The following is a 24,360-nucleotide window of genomic DNA, read 5'->3' on the forward strand; positions in this document are numbered from 1 at the left end:
TTCCTTTTCTTCACCTTGGATATTTCATGTCTATCCCTTCTGGCCTATAATGTTTCTGTTGAGAAATCAGATGACAGTCTTATGGGAGCTCCCTGTAGGTAACTAACTGCTTTTCTCTTGCAGCTTTTAAGATTATCTCCTTGTCTTAAAGCTTTGCCATTTTAATTGTGATGCATCTTGGTGTGGGCCTCTTTGGGTCTGTCTTGTTTGGGATTTTCTGTGATTTATGGACCTGTGTGTCTTTTTCCTTCACCAGGTTGAGGAAGTTTTCAGTCATTATTTCTTCAAATAGGTTCTCAGTCACTTGGTCTCTCTCTTCTCCTTCTGGAACCCCTATAATGTGGATGTTGTTATGCTTCATATTTCCCAAAGGTCCCTTAAACTATCCTCATTTTTTTAAATTCTTTTTTCTTTTGCTGCTCTCGTTGGGTGTTTTTTCCTACCTTGTCTTACAAATCACAGATTCAATCCTCTGCTTTATCTAACCTACTGTTCAGCAGGATGGAAAAAAAAGATTAAAGGGCTTAAGTAACTGGATAGATAGTGAGCCATTGACTGGGGCACAGAACATTGGGGTACTGTAAGTACTTTCAGTGGAATGGACCAAAATTTCAATATGGAGCCTTTAAGGGAATGGTTATGCCTGAGTATGTATCTCTGATTACTTCACATAGTCATACATAATGTTCCTCTGTTATCTGTATCTATCTTCTAATGGATGCTATGGCTGAGTAAATAAAAAATTAATGTTGAATATTTCATTTTACTATCATCAACAGAAATAATCTACCACCTTCTTTTATGTCTTTATTCACTTTGCAGAACACAGGATAATTACTTTTTAAAGTTTGTGCTTAAAACATAAAAACAATGGGAGAGAGGGAAGCTGGTGTGTGACCCAGTCTTGATATAGCATCAACTCATCTTTGCTTCAAGATGGTCCACTGTTCCCAAGTAGGAAACAGTTCTTTCGCTCCTTAATGTCTCCCCTAGAACCCACCTCAGTGCTATATATTTTCTGCCTGTTAGGTAAGAACTGGTTGAATTGGGTTGTAGAGAGGTGATGAGATTGAATGAGGAACAAGGCAGAATTATGAATTATTCTTACAATGACATAAAGTTTTGAAGACACCTGTTCCTCTTGCATTATTAGGGAAAGAATGAATAAAATTTCTTTAATTACTGTGGGTCCTTGAAAATAGACAGTAAGATTTTAAACATTTCCTTGAAATCTTATTTATCATGTGATCATTATTCACCTCAAATAGAGTGTAATAACTAACATTTTATTTTATTTTTCTCACTATTTACTCATAATAATTAGCATTTCAGTCAAGTTAATGCAATTTCTGTTTTCTTAGAAGCCCAGACTGTATGTAATGGATACATCATTAATATTTTTAAAAAATAACTTTAAGTGGAACAAGAAATCAAATGAATAGGTATCTAATTCAAATTTAAATTTTAAATTACAGATTTATAACCATTTCAAATAAGTTGGTATTCCACATGCAATGCATTCAATAAATATTTAAATTAAATAACAAATATTTATCAATTTATTATTTATAACAAGTGATAAATTATTAAACAATAAGCATTATTTAAATTAAATAATAAATATTAAAAAACATTTATTAACTTCTCACCAGATCTTAGCCAATTTACTAAGGGTTAGGGATACCTCCATAAACAAGACATGAGCCCTGCCCTCAAAGTACTTAAATCTGAACTAAGTGCACTAAATCCAAGTTATTGCAGTTGGAGCTATTTTTCAGGGTGTAAATTATACTATATACAAAGCTATATTAATTTTTCAGAAAATGAATAACTTGCTGTAATACTGTCATGCAAATCAGTGGCAATACTGATAAAGTTTGTTTATTTGTCTTATTAATATAGGAATTTTCTCTTAAAATTGAGGTTTATATTTCTAAACAGATTTAAGATTAATGAAGATTTTAAGATTTTATAGGGATATCAAAACTCCATCATATCAAGACTGATATTTGCCAGTCTATGCTGAACTCCGAAATTGATCTATCTATTTTTAGTACTGGCTGTGTCTACTGCTCAGAGAGTGTCCCCACTTCTAATCTCTGTACCCTGCTGCCCCACATCCACTTCCATCTCTCTTTTCTCTGCCTGCCTTTTGGTTTCTGCCACTTCTCTAGAGAAACTTGACTCTTAACTTAAAACAGCTGACTGTTTATGTGTTTATGGACATCATTAGGCAGCTGGCACACTCTTTTCCTTCTGATCAGAGTCATGAGCTAACATTCATTATCTCTGAGCATTTTTACTTTCATTACCATGTTATGTTCAAGGTTGGTACATTTGTGTTAAGTTACGTTTGTGCCTGAAGAGACAGGGCCATGAGAAATATTGAAAGTGTGGAAGAGTGGGCTACTTTGAAGTTTGGAGCATTCTGGACACTTAAAGTTGCCAAAACACTATCTGTTATACCCACATATATAATATGATCAAAGTACAATTCAGCTTCCGAAAGTTCTTATCTTATTCCAAAAAGTATTTTACAATCTTATTGAGAAAACACATTTTCTCCTTTGGGACATGAACTCAAGTTAGCTGCCTGTGTAGATAATAATAAGAGAAAAGTACCAAACAGTTCCCTCAGATTTCTACCATTTAGATACAGGAGTGAGTTTTTATGCAAATCTTAACCTGTTTATGCTGATTTGCCCTGTTTCTTATATATAACCCTGTTATTTTATTCCCTATATGCTGCTTATTGTCTATAGTGGGAATGTTTTATTTTTAAAACTTTTAAAATAGAGGCACTTGGATTTACTGTTGATAATTGTCATCATCCATTTTATCTGTTCAAGAATGTAAATTTTTAGTATTAGCTTAAAATATATTTAAAAGAAGTTGAATAAAAATTTATTCAGTGAAAAAAATGGTTTGAATCACTTGTGAGAGTCACCAGTTTTGACCAAGTAACTGGGAACACTGGTATTAATGGAAATATTCTTGAAAGCCATGCAGGAAAATCTCAATTCTGTCTCTACATTCGAAGAACTAATGGCAGCCCTTGGGTGAATTTCAGCAGTTTTCATGAAACAGTTATGAAGGCATCAGGCAATAGCAAAAAGAGAATCGAGTTAGGGGCCAGATAAGCCCAATTCAAGTCTTTTTAGCTGTAAGACCTCTGAGTTTACTTCCTTAGCTATCACACAGGGACAATAATCTTAAAGTACTACTACAGAAACAGAAACCACAGAAAGCCTACTATACCTTAGGAGCTCAGTAAATGCTGATTACTTCCCTCCCCAGTTATCTGACTCAAAATGTTATCCAATATCCCCACAATACTCTATATTTTAGGACAATTCTGGGATTTACATGCTCACTTCTACAATTCCAGGATCTTGAAGGACCTAGTTTATTTTTAGCACAATTAGTTTTTGGTTTTGTTTTTCTTTTGATTGACCTACTCAGATAATGAAGACTCGACAATTCATAAACATACTGATGTTTTCACTTTAACAACAAAATTAAAACAATTCAAAGTTATAAAAATCTGAGAAACTTATAGGAAGCTGTGATGTCATTTATATCATAGAATCCTCTATTTCTTTAAAATATGATTTTATTGACTTCTAAGTTATTTACTAGTTCAAATAAGTGTAGTCTTTAGTCATTAGCTGTTCATCAACTTATACAGTTTCATGTAAGTAATTGTACCTATTTGAACAAATTGCCCATGACTTATTTTATAACAGACACTTTAAAAATTTACACTTACGGTACTAATATTTTTAATCTTCACAACAACCCTGTGAGGTGGATGCTTGGTTTATCATCTTTAGGTGGCACAAGATGAAAGAGGCACAGAGAGGTAATTTTCCGAAGTTCAAACAACTAATAAGGAATAGAGCCAGTGTTTAAATTCAGCACTCTGGCTCAGAGCTCATGATCTTAATCACTGGACCATATTGTTATATTTTTTTCATGAAGTGACTGGGAGGTTTGAAAAGTTGAGCTTCTCAGAGCCCTTTAATTTCAAATATTAAATATCTTTGGCAGATTCTTATGACAATGCTGAGATAAAATCTGCATTTGTAGCTTCAGTTCCTTCCAAAGATCTTATGAAATGGTAATATATGCTAGCCTGAATTCTCCAACTCTGGCTCTTTCCTTCATTTCATCATGCAATGATTTCTGCTTGTAGTGTCCAGAGCACAGCCGTGTTGGGGGAGGGGTGCAGTGAAGATATCTAGGTGCACCCACATGCTCTTCTGGTTTGAGTAAAATGTCCAGTCTCAATTTTATTTTCATCATAGCTTTATGATGTATTATAGAAGAATTCAGCTTATTCATACTATACTAAGCTTCTCAAGTTCTTCCTAGGCAGGTGATTAGGTTCTTTAGTTTTTGTGGGCTCGCTAATTAGATTATATCAACTGCTATAATACTTCAGGTGGCCTCCACTCTGGATCCTAGGTGCCCAGTTCCTTCCAGGAAGCCAGCTGCGCTGTATGTAGGGCATACATCCTTTATTTGAGCTGTCTTTTCTAATTATTGTATATCCCTCTCCAGAACTGAGTCAATCATGTCATTTTCCAGGTATCCTGCTGTTGCTCTCAACCTTACTCAGGCATCTGTTTTGCTACCAGTGGAATCTAATGTCCCCTGTGAAATTACAGATAAAGTCAGTGTAACTTGCCCCTCTGTAAAAGATTAACTGTTCAGGTGAAAAGTTTAAAAGTTGTAATTTGAAGCAAAAATATGATTTGAAACTAATTAGCCATGAAAATAATGTGTACTTTTCCTTTATAATAATTGTTATAGTTTTCTTGAATTGTTAGTTCTAAAAGGGGAAATGATGCAAATAACGTAAGTTAAGCGTATGGTAATGCAGGACATTTATTTGCATTTTTTATTTGTTAAAAATATAGATAAGAGATAACAGCTTCTTTTTAAAAAGACACAGAAGTGCATTTAATTTTTCTAATTTTGAATAAAGTTTTAGCTATGCTTACTTAATTTTAACTAGCCAGTAGACTGTTCAAATAATTATCAGTAGTAATTAAAAAGTGCTTTTTATAATAAACAAATATTGAGGTAACTAACTTTTAAACTGAAGTTATTTTTAATAATAACAAAATGTATCAGGTATTCACATATTATGTAAAATATAGGGCTTCTTTTCCAAGCTTTTAAAACATTTTATTAAACCTCAGTTTTCTCTTGTATAAAATGAAGTCATTAATCTCTAAATTGCATGGAGTATTTAAGGATAAGATGAAATAATGTCTTGTAGGGCATGTAGCACAATACCTGGCACATAATAACTATTCATTAAATGGTTATTATTATTACTGATAAAAATAAATTAATACTTCTATGGCTATGTACCAGCTGAAAAATATTAGTCTTGTTGTTAATGAATGACTCATAAAGATCGGTTTTTCAGGAAGGAAATTACCATTTCAATTTTTTCCATTAAATTCTACTATTGTCTTTACAGGACTTTTAAAAATGTCTTTTATCTTTGGTGTCAGATATCCCAAGCAGTCTACTTTATCAAAGATGAGCTAGGATAAAAATTGAGATGTTTACTGACAGGAAGTTTGGATTTTCTTTTTTAATAATGATTGACAACTTTTAATTAACTGACTTCTTTTAAGTAACATACTAAAACAAATAATCTGACTGTGCTTATACAATCTAAGTGGACACTCCTAATCTCCACCTGCTTCTGGCTCTGAGTAACAGATATGCAGATGTTGGCTGGTGGTAAGATAGCAACATGCCTAATGTTCTGACAATAGCATGTAGCATAAGTAGGAGATCTGTGCCCTGTGTCACTTACAGCAGCAGGGTCAAGGGTACACTAAAGACAGGTCATTTGCAGAATATGCCATTCAAAAACTGTAAATATGTTGGTTTTTGTACTGTATTTTTATTATGGCAACTATAAAAAAGTAATAATGATAAAAACATGTTCAGACTGGTTTCTGGTATTCAGTAGTTGTCAAAAACTATTGCATTGCCTAAAACACCTCCCTGACACACCTGATATTCAGAGGCATATTTAGTTTAGCATTTAGAGGTCTTTGAACCACATATTGTATAAGAGCCAAAGTAAGCATAAACTATATGAAGTTTGGATATTTTTTAGAAGGGTGAAAGAGAGAGGGAGAGAGAGAGGGAGGAAGGGAGGAGGGAGAGAGAGAGAGAGAGAGAGAGAGAGAGAGAGAGAGAGAGAGAGAGAGAGATGAGCATAACATATTTCACATTTCTTAACACCAAGAACATAAGAGGGCTATCCAAGAATATTTAAGTCTTCTAACCAGTGTGGGGAAAAGAGGAACAGCTGTTTAAAATTGGTGAAAATTGTTATAATGTTTAGTAAGATGTTTTTAATAATATTTAAAATGAAGATTTGGCATTGACAAAATATGCCTGACACTTAAACATTTCCTTAAGGGATAGGGTAAAAATACCAGTGATAAAGATGCTAGCCCAGAAAAAGAGAAGTGGTAGACATACTGTGTGATCACAAAGTAATGAAGAAAATATACAAAAAATTATGACAGTATGCCAATTGCTATGATTATAGGAACATGCTCCAAGCAATATCTAGTGAGCATAGTTAAGTAGAAAAAAATTAATAGTTTTTCATTAAAGTTATTTTTTCATTTTCTGACTTCTACCCTATTGCATAAGAAATTAAAAGATTATAACAAAGTTGCATTCATGTTTTATGTTTAATGCTTTGTTAAAGGTCTTCAGATAGTTTTAAATTTTTCTTCAAGTAGTTTTAAAAGTTGTACGGGTAATGCCAGTAGAGAGTAAACAAAAGGAAGTCTCACCACAGAATCCATTAGTATCATGGAACTGCCATTATCCTTGTACATACAATGATTATTGGCCATGCCAAGTTGTCTTTGTCTTTAGTATCAGATTAAAGTTATATAGTATTTTCTACTGAAAGGGATTTTGTAGACATAAATGATTTATATGTAACAGATATTTAGAGCCTAGCATTTTGTGATTTTTTAAATAACTTAAAATAGCTTGCTTTTATCATTAGGAGTAATGTTTAAAATAACTTATTAGCTGACTTTGAAAGAAGAGAGTATAAAACTTTTTGTGGTCAAAAGCAGCTAAATGGATTAAAAATATTAGTTATAAAAAATTACAAAATAAGTATATGGATAATTTAGATTCAACTGTATTTTAATTGAGCTCATGACAGAACACCAAAATAATAGTAAATGTTTTAGTTAAAGAAAAATGTAGATTACTAATAACAAGATCCAAGAGACATTAAGTAACTACTAGATTCTGCTTCAAGCTAAAGTGGAATAACAGGGACCATATTTACCCTCAAATCTGAAATAAATAAAAAATGGAAAAGTGTACGAAACAACAAATGTCAGTAGAATAGACAAGATTCCCAGTGGTATGGAAAACAAACAAGGTGAGCTAAAACATCACCCTGGAATACTGCCTTGTAATTTTTCTGGGTAGTTGAACAAGGCAGAAGGATGAAGGTGGAGCCCAGGAGACTAACAGAACTGAGGAGACAAAGTGAGAGTCTTGAGAAAACCAAGGTGGCTGGAGTTTGCAGGACAGAGTACTGGATAAGGAAAACCTCCGGAGTGGTCTCAGTATTCAGCTGAGTACAGATTAGTCCATGTGTATGAGGAAAGTACCTCACCCAAAAGGATAAAAAAATACAGTGCTAGGTGCTTTTGCAGGGCAAACTAGTCTGTTCCAACTAGTTAAACTGAAAACCTCAAGTTTCACAAGCAATTGCTTAGCGCACACAAAAAAGATCTTACCTTAGTCCTAGGGAATAATTGGCCTGAGCACTATTGTCCTGCCTAACAATTGTTAACAGAAAGAATTAAAAAGATTAAACTGCTTCCAAACACATCTTAGGGGAAAGCTCAAAAATATTTATATGAGTACAGATATCAAACACTCAGAGAAATAAAACACAATGTCTCATATTTAATAAAAAATTATGATATGGCACATGTAAGAAAATTTGACATAAATGGAAGATTAAATGAATAAATCAACTAATAATGAACTTTTACAGATGTTAAAATTGGCAGACTAGGACATTAATATACTTATAGCTGAATTCCATGTGTTCAAAAAGTTAAGTAGAAACATGGGAGACACTAAATCAAACTTGTAGAAATCAAAATTACAATGAGTGAAGTGAAAAATACACTGCATAGGATTAATAGCATATTAGAAATAGCAAAAGAAAAACTAAAATATAACAATATAAATTATTTAAAATGAAAATCAAAGAAAATAGGGAATAAAAAAAGCACCAGTGGAGCTGTGCAGAAAAAAATAAGGATTTTGTGTCTGTGTAATTGGGGTGCCAGAAGAAAAGTTAAAGAGAATGTGTTCGGAAAAGAGCATTTGAAAAAATATGATTTAAAAATTGCCAAATTTGTTTAAACAATAAACCTGCAGATTTAAAGTCAATGAACCACAATGAGCCCCAAACAAAAGAGACATAAAGAAACTACTCCAAGGTATATCATGGTCAAATTGTTCAAAACCAATGATAAAGAAAAATGTTAAAAGCAACAAATATTAAAACACAATAATTCCATACAGAGGTAGGAGCATAAGAATTACAACAGATTTCTTGTCAGAAATTATCCAAGAGAGGAGACACTGGAGCAACATGTTTAAGTACAGGAGGGAAAAACTTATCAGCGAAAAAATTTTTCAAAATAAAGGTTAATTATAGAGATGTTTTCAAATATACAAAAGCAGTTAAAAGGAATTATCAGATCATTTTCTCAGATATGACAAGTAAAATTCAAGTAGCAAAAATAATAGACTCAAATTTCAGCACACAGAACCACATTAAATGCAAATGGTCTAAATATACTATTTAAAAGGTGATTTGCAAAATGAATAAAAAAACAAGACACAACTATATGCTGACACACTTCAAATATAAAGACACATGTTGGTTGAAAGTAAAAAGATAGGGAAAAGTTGGATTAACTACCATATTTTTCATACTATAAGATGAGCCTGACCATAAGATGCACCTAGGTTTAGAGAAGGAAAACAAGAAAAAAAAATATTCTGAACCAAATGCTGTATTAAAATATTTAATAAAATATAACAGAATAATATTTCAACCATGTAAAGTGAATAGCAGTCAACAGCGGTATTAAGAACCATCCTCACTGTCATTAACAAATGAGGAGAGATTTTTAATGTTCAAGTACTCTTCTAGTTTTCTGGGAACCCCAGGTCAGGTAATACACGTCACGGTCTATGATGCAATATTTGCTCCATGAGATGCACAGTCATTTCCCCAGGAAAATAAAGTGCGTCTAATGGAGCAAAAAATATGGTTTATTATACCCTGGCTGCTGTGGCTCAGTGGATTGAGCGTCAGCCTGCAGGCCAAGTGTTGCTGGTTCAATTCCCAGTCAGGGCACATTACTAGGTTGCAAGTCAGGTCCCCAGTTGGGGGCGCGAGTGAGAGGCAACCACACAGTGATGTTTTTCTCCCTCTCTTTCTCCTTTCCCCTCTCTCTAATAAAATAAAATAAAAAAAAATAAAAAAAAATATGGTATATTAGCATCAAAGTAGATTTCAGAACAAAAAATGATACCAGAGAGAAAAAAGGTCATTCTACAATGAGGTCATTTTATTGAGAGATATAATAATCCTAAATATTTATATATCTAATAACAGAGTTCCCAAATGTATTATACAAAACAGGATAGAACCACAAGGAAAACTTAATAAATCCACAATTATAGTTGAGAATTTAAAGACCACCCTTTCAATAATTGATAGGGTAAAAAAAGAACAGAAAATCAGGAAGAATATAGATAATTTTAAAATGTTACTATCCACCGAACCTAATTCACATTTGTAGAATATGCCACCCTACAACAGTAGAATACACATTTTTATTAAATACACATAGAACATGGGCTAGTAAGTTCAAAATGATGGTCATATAGAGCACGTACTCTGCAAACAACTAAATTAAATCGGAAATCAACAACAGAAAGAACATTAGAATATCATCAAATATTTGGAAACTAATTAGTACACATATAAATAATCTATAGGTCAAAAATCAGTAGAAAATTCACAAAGTACTTTTAACTGAGTGAAAATACAATATATCAAAATTTGAATGATCTTGCTAAAGTAGTATACTAAATAATTTATAGAACTAAATGCCTATATTTGAAAAAGAAGTTTTCAAAATATGACCACAAAAATATGACATTAGTTTTTTAAAAAACAATTTTTAAAAACTAATTTTTAAAACTCAAATACATAGAAATTAGATAATAAGGAGCAAAATAGAATAATTGCACTACAAGGCAGAAAAACAATGGAGAAAACCAGTGAAACCATGAGTTATTTCTTTTAGAAGATTAATACAATTATCAACCTTTTTCAGAATGATCAGGAAAAATCATAGTAAATCCAAATAACCAGTATGAAGCAAGAGAAAGGGGGTACCACCAAAGATCTTGATAGCAAGGGAATATTATACATAACTTTTTACCAGTTTGCCAATTTCAGTGAAATGGACACATTTTTTAAGAGACAAAGTGCCAGAACTCATTCAGGAAGAAATAGATTACCTGAGTAGCTCTATATCTATTAAATAAATTAAATCTACATTTAAAAATCTTCCCAGTAAGAAAACTGTTGTCCTAATATGGCTTTACTGGTGAATTTTACCAACATTTAAAGAAAAGAAAATACGAATTCTATACAGATCCTTCCAGAAAATTGAAAAAGAGGAAAAACTTTCTAAATCACTCCTGAAACCAGCAGTACCCTGATACAAAAATGAGACAAATGCATTACAAGAAGTAAAACCCCAACCAACATTCCTCATGGATATTGATTCAGTCATTCTTAATTCAATTTTAGCAAATCAAAAGGCTAGTACATTATAAGAAAGTGATAACTATTTCCAGCAATGTTATGTTGGCTTAATATTCAAATATCAATTAATATGATTTATCATATTAACAAACAAAAGATGAATAACATTTTTATAATCTTAATAAAGAAATAATATTTATCAAAAGTCAGTATCCATTTCTGATTTATTATTCATTTATTTATTTTTATGGTATTTTTCCCATTACCACTTATCCCCCCATACCTTCTTCCACCTCCAGCCACCCCCCCACCCACAATCACCAGTGTTGACCCTATCCATGAGTTCTTTCTCTTTTTTTCTTTTTTGCTCAATCCCTTCACCCCCCTACCTCCACCTCTAAACTGTCAGCCTGCTCTCTATCTATGAGTCTGTTTCTATTTTGTTTGTTATCCATTCCTGATTAAAACAAAAACAAAACCTCCCCAAAAAATAGGAATAGAGGGGATTTGAACTTGATGAGGCATCAAAATATATGTATCCAACCTCATAGTTGTATTAATTTGCTAGGGCTGCCATAATAAAATACCACAAACTGGGCACCTTAAATTAAAAATTTATTACTTCTCACAGTTCTGGAGGCTAGAAGTCTGAAATCAAGGTGTTGGCAGGGTTGATTTCATTTTGAGGCCTCACTTTTTGCCTTATAGATTCCTGTCTTCTCCCTTTGTCTTCACCTGGTCTTTCTTCTGCACATGTGCATGTTTGTATCCAAAATTTCCTTTTCTTATAAGAACACCAGTCACTTTGGATTAGGATCCATACCAAGACCTCATTTTAACTTAATTACCTCTTTAATGATCTCATTTTTCAAATACAGTTACATTCTGACATACTAGAGGTTAGGATTCCAACATAGGAATTTTGGGGAAACACAATTCAACCGATAAATATACTTAATAGTGAAAAACCAAATGCTTCCCCTAAAATCAGCAACAAAGCAAAGGTGTTCATTTTCACCACCTCTTTTCAATATTGTGTGTGTGTTCACTATGTCTATATCTACCTGTATCTATCTATCTATCTATCTATCTATCTATCTATCTATCTATCTATTTATCTATCTAACTATCTACCCATCCATCCCAGCAAGGCAGGAAATTAAAGCCATTTTGATTAAGAAATAAATAAAAGTCTCTTTATTTAAAGATAATATGATCATTTATGTAGAAAATGTAATACATGTTTTATTCAGAAGAGCTACTCATATTGTATGTTTGGTAAGTTTACAGGATATAAGAGCAATATCCAAAAATCAATTGCATTTTTATATACTTGCAACAATCAGAAATTAAAATTTAATGAAATATCAATTACAATAACAGTGAAAAGATAAATTCTTAAGGATAATTTCATTTAATATGTGCCTTAAGGACCTGTGCATAGACAACTACAAAATACATCTAAGAGAAATAAGGAAACCTAAATAAATGGAGATACAATGTTAATTGGTTCTAAAATGCATATGGAAATGCCAATGACTTGAAATAACCAAAACAACTTTGAGCCTAATTCAAGCCTAACACTACCTGTTTTCAAGAATTATAGCTAAAATAATCAAGATGATGCAGTATTGCTGTAAACAAATTGATCAGTGGAACTCATTAATGAGTTCAGAAATTGGCTCCCACATACGAGTATATAGGCAAATGCAGGTAATTCATTAGTGAAATGATCATTTTTCCAAAAGAAAAGATACTAGAACAATTGGCTATCCAGTGCAAAACAAACAAAAAGCTTTGGACCATACTTCACATCATATTCAAAATAACTCAAAATCAATCAAAGGCCTAATTTTAAAACCTGAAACTGTTAAACTTCTAGAAAAACATGTTAGAAAAATCTTTGTTAATTTGGTTTAGGCAGATTTTTTTTTAGCTATCACATCAAAAGTACAATCTATAAAGGTAAAAAAAAAGTATAATACAATCCAATTGGGTTTCATCAATGTTAAGAAAATGTTCTTCAAAAGACACTGTTAAGAGAATTAGAGGACAAGCCACACACTGGGAGAAAATATTTGCAAATCAGATATTTGATGAAAGACTTGTATGATGAATATAGAAAGAACTTCAAACTCAATAGTAAGAAAACAACCCAATTTTAAAAATGGGCAAAAGAGTTAAAAGGTCATTTCTTCAAAGAAGAGATATGGATTGCAAATAAGCACATGAGAAAATGATCAACATCATTATTGATTAGATAAATGAAAATCAAAACCACAATGAAGAACTGTGTACCTATTAGAAAGCCTAAAGTCTTATTTTAATTTTATTTTATTCTATTTTTTGAGCTATTTCTTTTTGTTTTGCATTTTTTGTTATGTCCTTCCCCTCCCTTACCCAGCCCCCCACCAACAGCTGCCAGCCTGCTCTCTATCTATGAGTCTGTCACTATTCTACTTGTTACTTCATTTTGTTTGCTAGATTTCACATATGAATGAAATCATATCGTACTTGTCTTTCTCTGACTGGCTTATTTCACTTAGCATAATAACCTCTAGGTCCATCCATGCTGTCACAAAGGGTTAAGTTTTCTTTTCTACAGCCAACTAATATTCTATTGTGTCCATTTACCACAGCTATCTTTTAAGATTTTATTTATTTTTAGAGAGAGAGGAAAGGAAAGAGAAAGAGAGGGAAAGAAATATCGATGTGTGAGAAATACATCAATTGGTTGCACCTCACATGCCCCCAAATAGGGACCTGGCCCACAACCCAGGCAAGTGCCTTGCCTGGAAATCAAACCCGTGACCTTTTGGTTCATAGGCCAGCACTCAATCCATTGAGCCATACCAGCTAGGGTTATCACAGCTTTTTTATCCACTCATCTACTGATGGACACCTGGGCTGCTTCCAAATCTTAACTATTGTAAATAATGCTGCAATAAACATAGAGGTGCATGTATACTTTTGAATTAGTGTTTCAGGTTTCTTTGGATAAATTTCCAGAAATTGGATCACTGGGTCATGAGGCTGTTTCATTTTTTAATATTTTGAGGTATCTCCATACTGCTTTCTACAGCGGCTGCACCAATCTGCATTCCCACCAACAGTGCACAGGAGTTCCCTTTTCTCCACATACTGGCCAGCACTTGTTATTTGTTGATTTATTGATAATAGCAATTCTGACAGGTGTGAGGTGATATCTCATGGTGGTTTTAATTTGCATCTCTTTGATGGATAGTGATGTTGAACATCTTTTCTTATGTCTATTGGTCATCTAACGTCCTCTTGGGAGAAGTGTCTGTTGAAGTCCTTTGCCCAATTTTTATTTGGATTGTTTGGTTTTTTTGGTGTTGAGTTTTATATGTTCTTTATACATTTTTTAAAGGCTAAAATATTAAAAGCTAACTCACCATGGCTTATTTCTTTTACCTCTGTGACTTTCTAAATAAAGTTCTGCTTGGAAGAAAAACCAAAAAGCTAACTCCTAACACAAATTTTGGTGAGAATGTGAAGCAAATGGACACTCATTGCTGGTGAGAATGTAAAATATTGTGAGCATTTTGAAAAAAATTTATCCATTTTTAAAAATAAATGCCATATGATCCAGCCATTCCTCTCATCGATATTTACTGAAAATAAATGAAAGCATATGTCCAAAGATTTATACCTTCACGACAGCTTTATTTATAAAAGTCAAAAACTGGAAATAGCCCAAATATCCATCAACGGGTGAAAGGATACATAATTGGAGTACTAGTCAACAATAAAAAGAGAATGAACTAGTGATGCATTATTTTGGATGACTCAAAATAATGATGCTGAGTGAAATACACTGGAGACAAAGAGTACATTTGGTTCCAATTACAAAAATTCTAGTAAAAGCAAACTTATGTGTAGTGATAGAAAACAGGTTGCTTGGGGATGTGAGAAGCAGTGATGCAGGGAAGTACCACAAGGTCATAAGGAAACTTTAAAGGTGATGTACATGTTAATTATTTTGATTGTGACGATGGTTTCAGAGGCATATATATGTGTCAAAACTTGTTATAGCATATACTTTATGTCTGTTAACCATACTTCAATAAAGCTATTTTAAATAATAATGTGCTTAAATCCATGAGAGGGTCTGTATGGGATAACAAATAATTGCTATGTTTTTAAAAAGTGTATTTCAAAATAACTATAATAAAAAATAAGATCAAACTGTTGCCTTTAAGAAGTTGACAGTTTTCCATGCCATTAGGGCTGATTTCATCTAAGAACTGGGGAAATTGAGGTTTATAGGAAAACCAGTCCTTAGGCTAATAAAATCCTGTTTTAAAAAACAAGAGGTAAAGGTTGTTTATGGTTGAAAGAAATGGCCATATATTTATGATGGAGTTGACATTTCAACCATACCTTGAAAAATGAACATGATTTCAACAGAGGAAGATGAGAAACAAATTCTAGCTAGAGGGAAGAGATAAAAAGGCAGAGTTGAGAGAGATCATGGAAAATGTTTTAGGGAATAGCAGTCAGTGTAGTTAAAGCAATTCTGTTTCCTCTTTGACCTACACAAGCAGGACTAATCAATCTTGATTCTGCATTCTCTGATAATTTACCCCATACCTGTCACATTTTATTGCATCATGTGTGTCTCTGGCTTTGTCCTTGGACACCGTTCTGTTAGAAAGGACAACATTTGGCCCACTGTGAATGCTTAAAAAGTGCTGTGCAACTTGAAAAATAGGGAAATCTGGGAGTCTATTGTAATCAGAGTAGGCAGGTAGACTTAGTGCTGGTCCTATAAAAATGGAGAAGGTTTTGGATAAGATGGAGAATAGAGAGAAGGGCATTATCGTAGAGGATAGTAAAGTGTGTGGGGTTGGGGGATTATCTATTAAGGGGTACTGAGAATTTAGGTTTACAGGAAAAAGTTTTTATTAGTGGTAATTATTTAGCGCAACTAAGCAGAGACACATGCACTATATTTAAATTGGAGAAAAAAAAGAAACTAGTTATTTTTTTCTAGTTCCTCCCTTCGCTTTTAAGTAGAGCTCTAATCAACCAGAAAAAAAAAACAAAGAATTTTCTTACCAGTTTATTTTATTTTTGAAGTAAAGAATTTTGTAAGTTATTAACAAAATATATCTGATGCTCTCTTTAAGAAAATATATTTATTTTTTTATTTACTTTTCTGTTTAGTTAAAAGGTATGTATGTTATGTCAATATGGAATTAGGAATAATATTGTATTGTTATTGGCATTATATTCTATTCAATTATGAACCTCTAGTGGGCCAGGAATTAAACAGGATTGAGAAACAGTGAACTAGAATGTCACCTTTTAGACAAGACTTCTGCTTAATTTAGCTTGTGGTATTCTAGAAAGAACTCTGGGTTTACAAATCATAGCACCAGGATTTGAATCCCACTTTACTTTAAAAATTTTCAGTGACCCTTAACAAGTTAATTTTCCTATCAAATCCTCTTTCAGCATTTATTAAATTGGGATAAAAAATAATGACTTCATATCATTAATATGTGGGTCACACACACACACACACCAAAAAAAAATGGGAAACATGTAGCACATTGCTGGTACACAGTAGTTTGGAGCCATCACATTCTTTATCTTACATAGATAGCATAATGCTATGTAATTCATAGCTATTCAAACACTTGCTGAATGAATCAACACATGAATGAATGAGACCCTTTGGGGGGAAACATTTTTTTTAATGTCACATGTTTAACTTAATGTATCTAGAAACTGATGATAAAATTAACCTTTTTCTTCAGCTCTACGTGTTTGAGTAAAATAACAATGGTAAAACGTTACCTTTCCTTAGGTTATATGCCTTAAAGATGTGTGAGCTAATTATGCTAGAAGATTTTTTTTTACTTTAGTCATTTAATTTTTATTTTAATTCAGCTTAATTTTAGCTGGGCCTGGTTCCATGTAAGAGCTGGTTCTCCAAGTATCCTTAGTTCATCCGTGTTGTAGCAGTGTGCATTGTGACCTCTCAGCCTTCTCTTGTGACTAATCTCTCATCTCAACAAAAGTATTTCTCATAATTCAGAGAATATTCTGGAAGAATGTTCATAGTTTACTAAAGTAGATTTGTCTTATAATTTAGAAAAGGACATTCAAATGTAATAAAATGTGAAAAAGTCATACCTTAAGAATGGAAATGGGGTGTTAAAACTGTATCCTGAAAGTAAATACAATTTTAAAGAGTAATCTATACTAATTTGGTTTAAATAAAAAATACTGAAGAGAATAAGAATTATTTAAATTAGCATAACATTTATAGTTTTGTAAAATGCTTAAACTAGGAACATTCAACTACAATTTGGATTACACTATTATTTTTCATAGCAAACTGTTCAGGTTGATTAGAACAAAACTATCGAGTAAAGTTCAACACAATCTGTATATTAGAATCTGAATTAGAGAGACTCAAATTTATTGTGGTACACTTTTAAAGACTTTATTGAAATAGATGACACTTTGCAAAGGGAAAGAACATAAAACATTAAAATTATTCCTTCTTTTGAGGGGGAATGAATCTCAGCATTCTATGCTTCCAAGATCTTTTAAGGCATGGTCTTGGTGCTTAGTGTTCATTGTTAGTGTTTCAGTGGGGTTGTTCATTGAATATCTGTAATTTAGGAAGGTTACCTTTATAACCTGTAATATAATTCAGAAGTTAGAAACTAAAATCTAAGAAATCTAGGTATGTTTTTAAAATAAGCTCTAATCATTCAAAAGCTCCTTGTGGTATGTTCTAGAAAGGTGAATTTGTTGACTTTATTTTTCAGGAAACTCATTTGGACATAATAAATAAACATTATAGGGCATATTAGAAGGTGATAAAATCTGTTTAAAAAAAGAAAAGAAGTAGGAGTAAGGGAAATCACGTGTGTGGGAAAGAGAAAAGGAAAGGGGATGTGATTTTAAATAGTATGATAGAGAGGCCTCATTGTGAAGGTTAGTTTCGAACAGTCTTAAGGGCAGTTGGAATAAAAACCCAGGGATTAGAGTAATTGTAGAATTGGACATTTAAAATGTAATTTGTCTATTTTGATACATATGTTACTTCTCAACAAGGGGACACAGATGAGGGTAAAGTCAGCTTTTGCTTTTTTTCATTCTTTCCCATTAGGTTTGACTACAATAAGGAATGGTATTTCTGCTCTATTTTCTCTTTTCTACTTAGCTAAAATACATGTGTTTCATGGAATTTTTGTCCGTCAGTAATAAGAATAAGGTTTACTCTGAGAATTTTTCTTGACAGCCCAAAGCAACATGCAGCATAATTTCATAGAATTCATTGTATTTAGAAATATAATGATTCATGTATTCCCAGTTTTAGAAGAAATCTTAGTTATCTCAGTTTGAACAACGAATCAACTTATTGTCCCTTTGAGTCATTGAATTATAGATTCAGATAAGAATACAGTTTATTTTTTTAATATTCTTGATTGATTTTATCCTGATTTTAAAATAAACGTGTTTGTTTCTTACAGATTGTGTTTCTGGCATCTGCGTATGCAAGTCCCCAACTGACCGATGAGAGCTGTTCAGCTGTGGCGGCTGTCACGCACTACCTGTATCTCTGCCAGTTTAGCTGGATGCTCATTCAGGTTGGTACCCCACCCCCACCCCCAACCCTTTCAGCTTTCTAATGAATCTGAGTGGAGTGATCTCATTTGCTATCCTTTATACTAAAATGGAAGTAATTCCATGACCACATTCCTAGTAGATTAATTCAAGAAAAACCTTAGAATCTTTATAACATTAGAGAGCATAGTGAATTTGAGGAAATGAAAAGAACTGTAGTAAGGTTGAATATAAAGGTGTGGTAGGAAATGAGGCTTGTGATGTTGGCCATTCTGTAAGGAACAGGAAGAAATTTAAATTTTTTTTGTAGGGGAAGTCATAGAACTATTTTAAGCAAGGGAGCATCATTATAAGATTTGGATTTTAGAAAGATTTCCCCATTGGTGGTGAATTAGGACCAGTAAAGAGTTGACATTAGGGCAAATTATGTAGCATATAGATGTGTCCAGGGCAGAGACCATGATGATGTGAACCAGGGAGGTAGCAGAAGTAATAAAGGGAAATGGTCACCTTTTTAGGCATTTTTGTTTTCCTTTTTTAAAGTAAAACTATGGGAAGTAGAGATTGGTTATGAAGCCTGAAGAAGTTGAAATGAAGTATGTTTCCCAAGTTTCTGGTATGAGTGGATGGGTAGATGATGGTGCTTTGAACTGAAATAGTGATCACTGGAGATTGGGGAAATGATGAATTTTTTTGAGTTCTCCAGTGGGAACGTTGAAAGAAGTGGGATGGACAAGACTAAATCTCAGAGTGCAGGCCCATGCTATAGAAATACAACAGCAAATTGTTGACTTAGTGTTAGAAAATGGAGCCATCATTTTGGAAGAGATCCCTTTGGGAGAAAGTATAGAGTGAGACCCTGGGCACCTTAGCTTACACTCCTAAGGAACTAGTAAATGTTAGAGAGAGATTTGAACTCTCCTTTTCCGACTAAAATCCCAAATTTTCTCTGTTGTCCTATGCTGATTTGCTTGATAAGAGGCTAATGTGAGAACTGGATCCACATCAGTAGTATTAATGTCACTAATGGATCAGCTAAAAAGCTAACTTTGATAATGATTTTTCTATGTAAGGATATTGTTAAATACATCATGTGATAGAAATAGTTTCATATGTGCTTCTGAGTGTGCATGAAAACTATTTTATGTAAACAGATGTGTTCAGGCACTTGCATATTTTTTTTTCTTGTTGAATAAGAAGGATGTGGGATTTCCACTTTACAGCATTAGTGAAACATTCACATCACAGGGGTACTGGAAGAAGAGAAAAGGCAAGAAATTGAAAACTTATTTGAAAAAATGAAAGAAAAGTTTCAGAATTTAATGAAAGAAAAAGACATACAAGTCTAGGAAGCACAGAGAGTTTCAAACAAGATGGACTCAAAGAGGACCACACCAAGACACATCATAATTAAAATGCCAAATGTTCAAGATAAAGAGAGAATCTTAAAAGCAGCAAGAGAAAAGAAGAGAGTTAGCTACAAAGGGGTCCCTATAAGACTATCAACTGATTTCTCAAAAGAAACTTTGCAGGCAAGAAGGGACTGGTAAAAAGTATTCAATGCCATGAAAAGCAAGGACCTACAACCAAGATTATTCTATCCAGCAAAGCTATCATTTAGAATGGAAGGGCAGATAAAGTGCTCCCAGATAAGGTAAAGCTGTAGTTCATCACCACCAAACCCTTATTATATGAAATGTTAAAGGGACTTATATAAGAAAAAGATCAAAACTATGAATATTAAAATGGCAATAAATTCACAACTATCAAAAACTGTATCTAAAAAACAAACTAAGCAAACAAGCAGAACAGAAACAGAAAAATAGATATGGAGATCATTTGGATGGTTACCAGTTGGGGGGGTGAAGGAAAAGGTGCAGGGACTAAGAAGTACAAATTGGTAGGTACAGAATAGATGGGGGATTGTTAAGAACAGTGTAAGAAAATAGAGTAGCCAAAGAACTTATATGCATGACCCATAGACATGAACTAAGAAAGAGGATTGTCAGAGGGAATGGGGGGTACCAGATGGAAGGGGGGCAAAGGGAGAAAATATTGGAACAACTGTAATAGTGTAATCAATAAAATATACTTTTAAAAAGGCTTACCAATGTCTAAACTCAAAAAGAAGAAAGAAAGAACGAGAGAGAGAGAGAGAAAGAGAAAGAAAGAAACAAAGAAACAAGGAAAGAAAGAGAAAGAAAGGGAGGGAGGAAGGAAGGAAGGAAGGAGCGGTATGACTATGGGAGAATAACAAGAATAACAGACAAAACTCAAGGAAGGGATTTTTTCCGAGGTATAATATAGTTGTGGGTGTTAAAGAAGAAGAGAACTGAACTATTCAGTTAATAAAACTAATGGGAACAATTAGAGCCCTGCATCTGGGTTTGAATTCTGGCTCAGCCACTATCTTGGCAACCTTAATTGTTACTGACTGTCTAAGTTTTGGTTCTAAATCCGCATATGGGGATAATAATTTCTATCTCATAAAATTTTTGTTTTATAACTTTTGAGCTGCTCTAATTATGGAAAGTTTATGGTGTTCTCTCAATCTCCCTAACAATTAAAAAGTAAAAATAAATCTAAACCATATAACATAAAACTTAAATATCTGCTGAAATTAAACTATCATTCACTACATTCTGTGTTTGCAAAATTCTTTAGGAATTTAAGCTGAACTTTTTAATTTGTGTCTTGTGCACGTTGCTATTTCTCTGCCTGGACTGAGATCCCCAGTGGTGTGCTGAAGGTCTTCGTCCATGTCCTTGACCTATTCAGTTTTCTCATGAGTGATTTGGATGGAAACACAGGAAACTTCCTTAGCAGGTAGAGGATGACACAGGGCTGAAAAGAGCTAAAAGAGTGAGGTGCCTGCGTGAGGAGTACAGATAGAACCTATATAGAGGAACTGTACTATGACAAATTGTAAACCAGAGTGGGAGAGCCATAATCTGATGAGGGTTACTGTGAACAATTTGAAATTTTAATTTAACACAAATTCAGCAATGTGTGACTGGATGGCTTAAAATACAGCAGCTACAGTGAACTACAAAACAAAGCAGGCTGGAGTCACATTAATTACAGTGTGGAGGCAGCTCAGAGAGCAGTGGTTGTGTTGTAATCTACAATGTTCAGACGATGTTGGGACCCTCAACTGCTTTCATGAACCATGTTTCAGCAGGAACATTAATCAGCCAATGGGAGGTCAGGAAAAAGTCCTACAAGAAGCTTTGAGGCAGATGGAGATAAATAACCTGGAAAAAACTTAGGAATATGTGATGGCTATTGCTATCTACAAACACAAAATACATTTGAAAGAACCAGAGCAAATGGGTCAAAAATTAGGGAAGCCAGTTTGATTCATGTTAAGACCTTTAATAGCCCATAAAACTGTCAAAGTTGTAGAGGCTGTTAGTAGCGGGCATCCAGTCACTGAAATACATTCAAACAGGGGGAAGTGACTAATTTTCAAACATGGATTTAGATGGATTTTCTGCTTTGGGGGAGAGTTAGAATGGCATATAAATTTCACCCAACTTAATAGAGGTCTGGTCTATTCTATATCTCTTCTTCAAGTCTTAAGTATATATGATTGTGGCTGATGCACATTTAGTAAACTAATTAGCTTTCTGCATGCCTAATGCTTTAAGAAAATTATTTAAAGTACCAGTGAAGTTCAGTGTATTTCAGATGATTCACCACATATTTTTTATGGTTTGTGGTGTGACCACAGGGGAAAATTCAATAACTTCTGATTCTAGGTAGGTTACTCCTAATGAGTTGTTTTGTGGTTGGAGGTTGTCACTTTACCAGCCTGTGTTTTCTCACTTATAAAGTAATCTGCTAAAATATTTTTTAAAAATAAGAATTCATTTCTAAAACATCATGTAAAAGATTAGACTACTGTTAATCCAAACCTGTTAGTCAAATAGGGTTGAAAAAATTGAGAGAATATTAACATTTTATTGATTCTAGTTCATATTTTTAGCAGTATAGTATAGGAGAAAATTTGATATATGTATGTGGATGCATAGCTCCTAAAGGCAAAAGTTAAACATTAACTTTATTGGGATAAGCATGTCAGAATTATTGTATATTTTGATATGCGTTGTATGTTCAATCTTAGAATAAATGCATTTAAGGTTTTTATCTTGAAAAATTATTTTACTTTTATATCACATACTTTTAATACAGTATAATAAAATTGGATTATATTTTAGAGTAGATAAAGAAAAATTTTGTTGGTAAACAAATTATGTAACCTCCTAGCCTAGATTTTCTTATCTGAATAATCAAGGTTTGTAACAGTACGTCTCTTGGAGAACTGTTGAAAGATGAAATGAATTAATACATGGAAAAACTTAGAATGTGCACAGGTTGCACACTCCATACCTGTTTACCCATATTGTTAGCTAAGCAAACACGTGTGGCTGGTATTTCATAGATTTGGACACATGTGGAATACTCTGCTTTCCCAATATAATTTACACTTTAATTTTTTTTTTTCAGATTTAATGTGTTTTATTGATTAAAATATTACATTTGTGCCACTTTCCCTTCCCTCTGCTCCCCTCCACCCGGTGGCCCCCTCCCTCCAGTTGTCCCCCCCTTTTAGATTATGTCCATTAAGTTGTGCATACAGTTCCTCCCAACCTCTCTCCGTCTATTCCATTCCCTCCTACCATGATCCCCAATTCCTATATCATCTCCCTCCCTCTCCCCACTCCCCCTCCCTGTTGACCTCCCCCCACTATGCTTCCCTTACCCACAGTTCCTTTTCCACTCTCGTTGCCTGTTTCGTTTGCCTTTGTTTCATCTCCCTAGCTTCTGTTTTTTAAACCAGTCCCTTTAACTTCTCATATAACAGTGGTTTGGATCTAATGAACTCTTTCAGTTTTATTTTGTCCTGGAAACACTTTCTCTGTCCTTCTATTCTGAATGACAATTTCGCTGGATAGAGTATTCGTGGTTGTAGGTTTTGGATTTTCATTACTTTGAATATTTCTTGCCAGTCCCTTCTTGCTTGTAGGGTTTCCCTTGAGAAGTCAGCTGATAGTCTAATTGGGACCCCTTTGTACATAATTCTTTTCTTCTCTCTTGCTGCTTTTAAGATTCTCTCTTTATCTTTAATTTTTGACATTTTGATTATAATGTGTCTTGGAGTGGTTCTCCCTGGGTCCAGTCTCTTGGGAACTCTCCTTGCTTCCTGGACCTGCAAGTCTATTCCCTTCCCCAAGTCTGGGAAGTTCTCCTTTATTATATTTTCACTCAATTTTTCAAGTTCTAGTTCATCTTCCTCATTCTCTGGCAAACCAATGATTCTTATGTTGGGCCTTTTATAGCTGTCCCAGAGGTTTCTGATCCTCTCATTGTTGCTTCCTATTTCCTCTCGCTGCATTGGTTGACTGCTTGTTCCTTCTCCATATTCCAGTTTGTTGAAATGAACTCTGGATTCCTCACCATCTGTCTCGTACGTGGTTTTGTTCCTTTCGTTATGAAAGTTTTTCGCTTCTTTCATATCTTTTTCCTGCTCTTTTGTGAATTCTGTAAGCCACCTGATAACAATGGCCCAGAACTGAGCCTCTGACAGGTTTCTTATCTGTTCATCTGTCAGGTTCTCTATCTGCTGCCTGGTGAGCTGCACCACCGGGATCTCTGCCACATTTTGACAGATGCGTTTTGTTTTCCTGGGCTGGCTGTCGGGGGCGGTGCCTGTGTAAGCGTCACAAATCAGCGACCTGCCGGCGCCTGCCTGTCTGAGACCTATTTCGCAGCCCTGTGGTGCTTTCTTTGGGGGCGGGGGTCCAAGATGGATTCACACAGTTATTCAGCTAGGAGACCGGGATCCGTCCTCCCGCCCC

The 24,360-nt window shown here is 33.8% G+C and overlaps 1 protein-coding gene across 1 annotated transcript in view; it reads left to right on the forward strand.

The window, feature by feature from the left end:
- ADGRV1 (adhesion G protein-coupled receptor V1) overlaps nt 1-24,360 on the forward strand; it is a gene marked incomplete at its 5' end in the record, with an annotated part of 466,202 nt that overhangs the window by 283,582 nt on the left and 158,260 nt on the right. Inside the window, one exon of the mRNA XM_090278998.1 lies at nt 18,406-18,522. Coding sequence (XP_090135124.1) covers nt 18,406-18,522 — 117 coding nt within the window. The remainder of the gene's footprint in view (nt 1-18,405; nt 18,523-24,360) is intronic.

Source organism: Furipterus horrens, unplaced genomic scaffold (genome assembly GCF_987537825.1).
Source record: "Furipterus horrens unplaced genomic scaffold, mFurHor1.1.pri manual_scaffold_5, whole genome shotgun sequence".
NCBI lineage: Eukaryota > Metazoa > Chordata > Mammalia > Chiroptera > Furipteridae > Furipterus > Furipterus horrens.